The sequence below is a fragment of the Catharus ustulatus genome, chromosome 3 (assembly GCF_009819885.2).
Source record: "Catharus ustulatus isolate bCatUst1 chromosome 3, bCatUst1.pri.v2, whole genome shotgun sequence".
NCBI lineage: Eukaryota > Metazoa > Chordata > Aves > Passeriformes > Turdidae > Catharus > Catharus ustulatus.
Genome location: NC_046223.1, coordinates 80,425,447 through 80,435,696, shown reverse-complemented (window position 1 = coordinate 80,435,696; position 10,250 = coordinate 80,425,447). Strand labels below are relative to the sequence as shown.

General features: G+C 36.6%; 1 protein-coding gene across 7 annotated transcripts in view; it reads right to left on the bottom strand.

Moving 5' to 3' along the window:
- Positions 1-482: 482 nt before the first annotated feature.
- The window catches only part of MAP3K7 (mitogen-activated protein kinase kinase kinase 7), a 46,614-nt gene continuing 36,846 nt past the window's right edge, over positions 483-10,250 (bottom strand). For 4 of the 7 annotated variants that reach the window (XM_033054623.1, XM_033054624.1, XM_033054625.1 and 1 more), the window contains 5 exons: positions 7,009-7,117; positions 5,058-5,144; positions 4,180-4,241; positions 3,520-3,635; positions 483-1,496 (listed from right to left, as the gene is read on the bottom strand). In XM_033054623.1, coding sequence (XP_032910514.1) covers positions 1,316-1,496; positions 3,520-3,635; positions 4,180-4,241; positions 5,058-5,144; positions 7,009-7,117 — 555 coding nt within the window. In that variant the 3' untranslated portion in view covers positions 483-1,315. The remainder of the gene's footprint in view (positions 1,497-3,519; positions 3,636-4,179; positions 4,242-5,057; positions 5,145-7,008; positions 7,118-10,250) is intronic. The other 3 variants (XM_033054627.2, XM_033054628.2, XM_033054629.1) reach the window with 1 other exon arrangement.

Sequence of the window (10,250 nt, the reverse complement as noted above, 5' to 3'; positions counted from 1 at the left end):
GTAATTTATCATTGTATGTAGAAGTGCCTCATTTCTGTACCACTTAAAAGTTAATTCATAATCCAAATAATCAATCTGCAATGTAAACAAGTAATTATTTTCTCCTATGTAATAATGGTAAATAACAACACTGAACATTACATATTCCACTCGATTTCATTAAATGCAATTCTTCAGTCACAAAGGCAGCAGGCATTCTGTGATGAACTTCCTTTGAGCTATGTTCAAAAGAGTGGAGTAGCTGAGATTCCTGATGGAGATCTATTTCCCTCATTTTCTTAATAGTTTCCACTATTTGCATACTCAACTCCATTTCATAATTTTCTATTTAAAATAAAGTCATTTCCCCAAACTCTTCTCTCTCTAACTAAGACAAACTTATTTACATTTATAGTAAATGCTTTTCACCAAATAAATTGTAAGAAGAAACCTCCTCAAACAAAATCAATAATGGAGCAAGTACTAATTTTCTTTCTGAATTTCCTTCCAGTGATTCTACAGGGACAAAAGTTTTAAAGGTTTAAAACACGCTTTCACATATTTTTGATTATATCTCTTTTATACAAGGGACCAACTCTGTCCAGTGATCACCTTCCTAACTTTTGGCCAGTATTTAAATGAAACTGCATGTCATTCACCCCAAGAAAGTAAACAAAATACAGCTTTTTACTTCAAATATTTTATGAACGCAAGATTACAAGAAATATATTAGTCAAAATGCAGGGCTATCAAGCACTGAACCAAGAATGCTGGCATCAGTATGCCTACCATTTTGCATGTGGAAAAATATACTATGTCTACAGGTAAAAGGCATCACTAATGCATCATGAATTACTCTGGTCAGCCAACATCACCTCTGCAGCTTGGTGCATGTTTCAGTTTATTATGAAAATAATCATCACAATAATAGTTTGAGATGAGACACTGGAACAAAACCATTCTTAAACAGGAAAGTTTTTTTTTTGCTTGTACTGAGGCAACACCAAAAACTAAAAGTAGGTTCTCACAATTTAGCAGCCTCCTCAACACTTGTTAGGCTAGCCTTCACACAAGGAGCATGCAAACAGCCACTCTTCTTGCTTTAAACTGAGGGCTATTGGTTAATTCAAGTCACTGTTTTTTCACCCTATTCAATTAACCTGTTGAACTGGATTTCACCTAGGAAAAAGAAAATTAAATGATGTTAAGTGTAGCAGACACGTACAGATCACACCAAGAAGCTAACACTCAAGAGCTGTCATAATAAAGGATAATAACAATAAAAAAAAAATCAGTCTTTTCTGTGCATATTTTTCATTTGAAAGGTCCCAGGAAATCATGATGTGCCTGGCCGCTTCTGTTGCTGATTTCTGATGACCTCTAATTGTTTTTTGCATTGCTGATAGTATGTTGAGAGACTTTTGTTTTCATCTAACAGCTTTTTATGTTCTTGTACCAGACGGGATGTGTTTTGCTGGTCTTTTTCATCCTGGTCCAGTTCTGCTATTAGTTCTTGTCTGAAATGAAAAAGAAAAGTCATTGTCATTTATACTCTATTTCCATTTGTGTGTAGATGACTTCACATGTTTCAAATCAGTATTTGATTATCAATCTGAACTCACAGCTGGTGGTATTTTGTGCAAAAGAAGTCGACAAAAGAATGTTATTCTTTAATGTAGTCTGGGGGAAAATTCCCTTCCAAATCAAATCCACATTTAAACTTTAAAATAGCTGAGAGACTGAGCCTCAGTCTTTAAAACTGTCCTTTAGATAATATCTTTCAGACATAGTTTTACAGGTCACAGTAAAATACCTATGGAGCCACACAAAATTTCATAAATATATTCAACTCCTATTTTAGGTAACTATGCATATTTTAAATCTCTAAAACTTAAAATACAGAATTGAAGTAATTTTTGTAACTTTTAAGTGAAATGCTATTTTCTATCTGGAGTTGAACTTATAAAGCACTTTTAAAGTGGAAAAGCAGAATCAAGCAAATTACTTCTGTAACTGGCATTTCACATTATTTATGCCGTAAGTGTTCAACATGTTTTTTTACCAAAGATTTTAGAAGCCCAAACACCCTGATAAACTTGTTATAATTTATTCTGCAAAACTGGTGTGGCAGTTTGTTTTACCATTTTGTCATGAGGTGACAAGGCAGCAAGCTGCCAGCAATATTTTTGCAACAAAATAGCAAAGGAGAAAGTTGATGTTAATTAATTATTGCCATATGGTTTTTAATTACAGTTAAAGAAAATTTGGTAATTATATGAGGGTTGAACTAATAACTACCTTAACCAGCATTAAATTCATCCATCTCAGCTTTTTTTGTTTTAACTCCTATGGACAATTAAATTCTGACTAAGAAAAAACAGTTAGAAATATATGTGAACACTTTGAAATGTGAACAGTTTGAAAGAAAAGTGAAACTTCCTAGAAAAAACCCAAACAGTTTTCAAACAAATATATTTTAAATAATTTATTGACCGTTGGGGACAACATTATGTTGGGGACAACACAATCAAGATATTAACGCCAGCACCACTAGCTCCTCATCAACTCTAAAAATTCTAGTTACATATGAAAAAACCAATTTGTTCACAGATACTAAGCCCAGAGTGAATATGTGATAGAAGTTCAATCTTACAGTATATTTTCCCCCCCATTCTCTATGTTATTTCTACTGCACAAAAGGTTTACACAAACACCAAGGGAAGCTCCCTATTAACAGCTGCTTGCTCAGAGTGGCTCAGACACTGGAGGGTCACAAGCTGATTATTTGGTCTAGAGTGTGACTGTGACCTCTCTAAACTGGTCCCCAGCATCAGGAAACAGAACACAAAGAACTTGTTATGAACTCAAATTCTGAATCAGCAATAATTTTTGACCTAATACAACGGTATGTGCAGCTGCCTTACATGTGCAAACAATGCAAGAGGAAAGTTTATTTCCAGTGCACAAGGAGAAGGTACATAACAGGACTTAAACCCATGGTAGAAAAAGATAAGACAAATGCTGATAATATTGTAAATGCGGTGCTCGACAAAAGTCAGATATACAATTAAAACTAACTGCAAAATGAGTAACACTGACATGTTACTCAAAGTTCTACAATCTGTTAACTAAACAATTATCTATAAATTACAGCTGAAAATATTTTAATGGATAGTGTACTAAATTAAATTCCAAAGTTCTTTAATAGTTCAAGTGTTTCATTTGAGATGATACAAACATCATCAGTTTATTACATACAGAGATTTGCCAGGATCTTAAGTAGGACTTATGCAGAAGAGTCTTGATATTGATTACAATTTTCAATTTCCTGCTCTAAATATTTCATCTGTACCGAGCAGCCCAGTATTTCTGATTTTGAAGTTGGAAAATAATTATGCCCTATGAAATGTTACTTCATAAAGCCAGAAATAATAATCACAGTGACTATTATTCACTTTTTATGATGTATTTTTATTATTATACACAGACTTTGTGCATAGGAAACACAAGAACAGAAAAAGTTAAACACATTTCACTTACTTCCTTTGCAACAGCAATGCAATTTCTGTCTGAACTTTCATATATTCTTGTGCCATTTTGCAGTGCTGTTCAAACACAGCCATAGATTCTTTGGAGTTTGGGCATGGTGCTAGAGGCTGAAAATAAATCAGACATGTTAAAGACTAATGAACTGATATCTTAGTAAATAGTGTGTTAGAATGTCTCTGCTGTGTATTTATAACAGTCTTTTAAAAACCAGTAAGCAAGCCTTTAAAAATAAGTGTTAAACCATGCCCTGGAAAATATTACTGTGCTTGATGCCAAACAACTCAAATCTGAAGTTTTTAATCAGATACTTGTCACAAAAATCAAAGCAGTGTTTAATCCCACACACACACAAAATAAAGTGTATACAATGATTTGATTCAGTAACACTCAAGCAAATAATGTCTTATTTTTACAGTCAAACTCAGCTTATATTTGGTTTTAGGGATCATGTTTCCCAGGGCTTGTTTTTAATAGCTTGATCAAACCTGAGTCAACTAATCTCAGATTACCTAATATATTTTTTTAGCCTTGGTCAAAAATTAGACAGAACATAAACCCAGGTAAATATGTGGCACTCTATTTTGCAGCCCCAAAGTCACATGTTAGAATGAAATGCAAACTTGAGAATCTAATAAGCTGTATATTTATTACCTGTAACTGATGATCTAATGTGAGATATGCCATTGGGATGGAGTTATCTGACCCATTGGTCTCTGTAACAATATCAAGAAAACTTTAATGTATTTAAAAAGAGTTAATTCTATTCTTACAGGACAAAAACAAGAAGTCTAAGTAATTTCACAATACACAATCTGAATGTGGATAAGCAGATGGAAATAGCAGCGTTCCAATCCCAAGGCAGATGAATCATTTTGTTTTTCTGATAGTTAAGAACATCTAAAGTATGGTCTATCACATCAAGAAAAAATAAAAAAATTATGGTTATCAACCTACATTTCTAGAAGCCATGTAACAGCACACAGATTTTAAAAATACTATTTTTGTACAGTTTGCGATCATTTCTGTTTATAAAAAATTTGCCATTTCATTCTTGTTTATGAAGGATCAGCCAGCCAGCCCATGCATCTAATGATTTTAAAATTAGAAGCTGTGCAAATCAGCTCTGCCAAAATAAAATAAGCACAACCTCCTGCTCAGTTTTGAAACCTGCTCCCAGTGAGATGTCTAAGTATCTTCCTCACAACATGCTCTAGGGCATCTTCTCTGTTCTGTAAAGACACTTTGTGGGTAGCAAGGAACCCAATAACCAGTCTATCTCCAGGGCATGGCTGCTCTCTTCTTACACTGCAGTTACTCTGGATTTCTCTAGACCTTTCATTACAGACTTAGTATGTTTCTGCATTCTTATCTTTCAGTAGCCCACAATCTGGAAATCACAAGGTTACTGTTAAGCTTTAAGAGACACAGGAGTAAAGACACATGGAGAAACTACTGATTTTACAGCCGCATAATTGCTACTAGAGGATTATATGGAGGAGGGTAGGTGGGAAAAAAAAGGGGCTGCTTACCCATACCCCAAAAGCACCTGCCACAGAGTAGTCGTGGTAGAGAAACTAAGGTGTTGCCCTCAAAGACTATGCTATTTCCAAGAGCAGCTTCAAAAGGAAACAGAAATAAGAGGGTGGGAATGGAGAAAAAGTGGTTAAGTGTATGCTTGTAAGGAAACTGGAAGGTGGTAAAAACAAAAACAGAAAGGAAAAAGAAAAAGAAAACAACCCTAAAACCAAAGACTTAATCATCAAGGTATCTTAAATGCAATCATGAGAAGCCCTTCCCTACATTAAGACTATTGCCATATATGGATGGAATCATTGCAATGCTTCAAAAATACATCAATACATGTAAATGCTTCAGGTGATATTCCCGAGTATTTCAGCACAGCATCACAGAACTGCAAATTTTCCTCGATTGACCAGATTCGGCTGCATCCTTGTTTCATCACTTTGCTTCATTAAATTAAAAACGTAGCATTTTTTACAGAAAACCAAAATTATTTCTCTCTTATTATTTCAACTCTTTGTGCATGGCCTACATAAACCTAGCAAGCAAAAATATACATATGGCATGTTTGTATTTACCTGAGTATAAGGTGAGTGATTTCTCTGGGCCAGAAAACAGACTTGACTTTAAGCTCCAGTGCTGTGCTGCATTTAAAACCAAAACTTGGCACAAAGTTTTGTTGCACTGGTTTACGATTTGCAGTTTTCAGTTCCCAATGAACTCTTGACTGGGTAAGAGCTTGCTTCCAATGTGAGGCAGCAATTCCTGTTTGTGCTCACTGCCTAAAGCAACTCGGGGTCTATGCTGCACAAGAGGGTCCACGGTGGTCTGCAGCAGTGGGTAAGGGCTTGGGGAAGTTACGAGTGACAAGGCACTGACTGTGGTCAGCCAAAGCAACAAAGGCCAGAAAGAAGAAAATAGAGAAGCAAAACGCAAGAGCGTGTTGCCCTCCCACTACCATGGTGGGCGGGGGGAAAAAGTACATCTTACATAATCACCTTATATTTGGTAAAATGCAATTGTGCAAATATAGATATATATTTATTTATATATACATATGTTTGTGCAAGAGTCCGTCACCACATGAGTTTCCATTTTGCAACTGGTTACGGAAAAAAAGAGTCTGATCATCCAGATGAAAAGATCACAAGCATAAGATTACAGAATTTGAGGGACTGTGAAGTACCATCTTGAGACTAAATTTAAGATTCACGATGTACATTGTGGTAACAAAAATGTAATTTTATTTATATTCTGAAACGGAATTTGTGGGGATCCATTTTTTTCCTGAAGTCCAGTACTGGTTCTTTTCATAACAGAATGCATCATGACTTTAAAAATCAAATTGAACTATTCAATTATCTTCATTCTTTATCCTAGTTCATAACAAATTAACAGTGATGCTACAGTAGGAGTATTTACAATGTTTCTACAGACACATTTAGTGCATTTAAAACCAGCAATTTTGTGTGCACATCTACATTCTGCATAAGCAAAATTACAACAGAGATGGTAAACAGAAGCAACCTACTCAACTGATACTCACCTCCATAACATTTAATTCAAGATGTCAGGGCAATGAAATCTTTAAATGTGCATTCAAAATACAACTGGACAAGACTAAAATGTTCCAACATGTCTATTCCCTAAAACCATACTATAGTAAAAAGCCACTGCTAAGAAGACCCTCATTAAATATTACTATCACTGCAATTTACAGTACTTTCTTACAAGCAAAATGCTTACAAGTTTATGTAATTCAACAATCTATAAAAAAGAATTTTTAAAGTGTATGTGAAAAACAAGGCAGTAATGTAATGATTGGATTTAAGCAGAACTTAAAATAATCATGATCTTCACTTTTACTAGTCTCTGAGCACACACCCCACAATCAAATAAATATTTCAATTTTTTTACAGGCAAAAGAATTACAAAATAAACAAATGAACAAAGGATTACCTGCATCATCCGGTGTCCATGGATTACGTGTTGGCTTTTCAGAGGTTGGTCCCGAGGTAGTGATCATTCTCACACTAGGACTAGATGATCTACTGCTGTTTCTACTCTCCTGAAATGACAAAATAAAACAAAATGACAAGTTAACAGAAGATTTTTTGAGAAGTTCAGTAAAAATAAAAAATAAAATAAAAAAAAGAAGAAATCCAAATGTATAATCCTCCAAAATACTCTCCCCCTCCCCAAGCTTTTACCCTGAATGCTCTCGTCATGGTTTGGTCAACTTTACATGATTGCAGGGGTAATTCCATCCCTATTTCTTCTTTGTTATGTAAAACAAATTGATATAATTTTGCTATTCAGCGTAACAAAAAGCAATGCTGAACAGTATGTTCAAGATCTTTAGAGAAAATGGTAACAATATGTTTAGTGATTTTCACGCCGTCATTCAGTGAAATCTAGCAGCTCTGTAACATAACGAGGAAATAAAGTTTGTTTCCAATGTTAATCAATTAATAGAACTAAATTCAATTAAAGGAATATAGCTTAGTAGCTGCACTAGACTTCTGGTTCTTTTGTTAACTCAGAGGTTATGTGATTAATCTTTAGAAAACATTAAAAAAGAGCTTAATCAGAAAGGATCAACCAATTGAAGCACATCAATCAGAAAATGAGTACAGTAATTTCACGATTACAAGCTGCACTGACTATAAGCCGCATCTCCGGGTGTTGGCAAACATTTCATTCTTTGTCCATACACAAGCCGCACCCAGTTATAAGCCGCTCTGTCGTTCGCAGCGAGGACCAGCGTGCAACAAAGTTGTCAAATAGTAACAGAATCGCGGGATGGCGGGGTTTACTGGCTTGGCTTGGGCTGTGAGGGCTTGGGGCTGTTGATGGAGCCAGGTGGCCCAGCTTGGCGCTGCTGCTCGACGGGGCTGCTCGGGGCCGGCTGCCACTGGGCTCGCTCGCCCCGGCCCGGCACTGCGCCGTGGTGGCAGGCAGGGACGGAGCCCACTGGCACCCGCGGCAGCAGGGGGAGGTGGGGATGGAGCCTGCTGGCACCCACGGTGGCGGCGGCAGGAGGGGACGGGAGCCCCCTGCCTCCCCCGGAGCTGTGGGGTCAGCAGGAGGGAGCCCCCATCTCTCCCCCAGGCTGGGCTGCCTGAAGGAGGGAGTCCCCTGCCTTCCCCACCCCCTGTGCTGCTGGCATGGAGCCTGGCTCCACCCGCGGCGCAACAGAGTAACCAATTTGTAACAATTGCGTAAAGCCGGGTTTTACTGGCAGGTTGCTCGACTCGGCACCTCGGTTTGCACTTCCGGGGTTGGAAATGTCAGAAAATTATTCACATATTAGCCGCTCCTGAGTGTAAGCCGCATTTCCGGTATGGGAGCAAAATTTTAGTCAGAACGGTGCGGCTTGTAATCGTGAAATTACTGTACATGCTCCCTCATGAAGTAAATTAAGAACTAAACCAAGATTCTGAAGGATGTGTTTTCATGTACTGTTCGAGTCCTCCACTCCTTTTGTTTAGCAAAGCACAAAAACATAATATAGACTTCATTATTCTACTAAGCTGCTTTTTCAGAAACATTATTTATAATATATATGTTTCTATTTCACATACCCCCTTGGTGACATTAAATTAACACAGCAAATGACTTAAGACTATAAGCCCCAGCAAGTTCCTCAGAAAAAAATGAAGTAAAAAGATGCTATTAAAATATAACTATTTTCAAGATGGTGTATTTTTCATGAAATTATTCATTAAATAACTCAATTTTTCAAAAGAAGTACTCAAATATACATTAACTAGAAACTATATTTCTTTATGACTTTACTTGCAAATATCCTACTTCAATTTAAGTTTTAAAATTCAGGATTACAGCCAAGTAACAATCCAAAGAATAACAAGATTCTATACACTGAAACATCCATTATTTAAAGTGCACTGTCTTTCTTCTGTGATGCTTATTAAGCATTTTGTGTTCTTTGTTAATATCTAGAAACAAGACAATAAACAGTAGAAATAACTGGATGTTATCAAGATGATGGGATCAGACATTTTGAAAAATCTTTTGTGATGGAGTTTTTGTTGACATTAAATAAAGTTGCTGAGCTTACTGTTAGTGTCCTCAGATATGAATGATAAATACATGCTGCTGATGTAAAAGATCATAAGATAAAGCACTTGTAACAGCATAAAAGTCCTTTAAGTAAAAACAGATTTGTTGAGTATCTATAGTGGATAGTGAAGGGCACCTGAGAAATACTCTACAGTAACTTCTCAGTGCTTTACCAGATTGTTTTGGTCCACCAAGCAAAAAAACCCCATTTCCTTGATATCATTATTTACATGAAAATCAGTAGATACAGAAATGAAGGAATCACATCTGAAGCATACCTAAAAAGCACTGTGAAGCTGAAGGAAAGTTTCTCAAACTGAGCATTGGTTCGATTAGTGTCCAAGAGTATGTTGAGTGAGATGCTTTAGGCCACCTGGATGGCAGCCCCTCTGGCACATAAACCAGCATCTGGACTTTAGCAATCAGTTTTTGCTACCCCTTCATGCTTGCTTCCTCCACACTTGCTGGCAGATTACTCTCAAGTCATCTTTGCCAGGTGGTCAAACCCACATGGCATTCATAGCTTTCATTCCTCAAAGACTTACAGTCTTGAAAAGCTGGCACACTCTGATGAATAATCCTCCCTGAAGTTTAAATTAAACAGGCAACACAATTTAAAGAAATCATCATTACTAGTCTTGTTTCCTCATCTCATCTGTGAATTTTATCTTTCTGTGAAAAGGGAGAAAAAAACCTGAATGTGCATCTGTGACAAATTTCACAATCTCACGGGCAGAATGATTCATCTGTGTAATATCAGATCCCCAAATTACCCCACTTAGCTTGCACGCATGTGGGCACGTACACTCTGACCTTGCTTCTCAACTGTTCATGTCAGTACATGGTTTTGTTTAATACAATACTTTTTTTCATTTCAAAGTAAACTGTAAGAGTTATGAAGGCCCAACAACAGTTATGACCCGCCCCCTCCCCCAAAAATCAACAATCCCAAAACAAAAAGATGTTTAAAAGAGCAAGTAGGTAGTTTTGGTATTTATGATAGTGCTGTGAAAGAAGAGTACAAAACAACCAAACCAATGAAAGATACACAGGCAAAGAGATGGATACCACACCGGGCATCAGATCACAACCTGCAGATCTTGGGTCATTATGCCAGA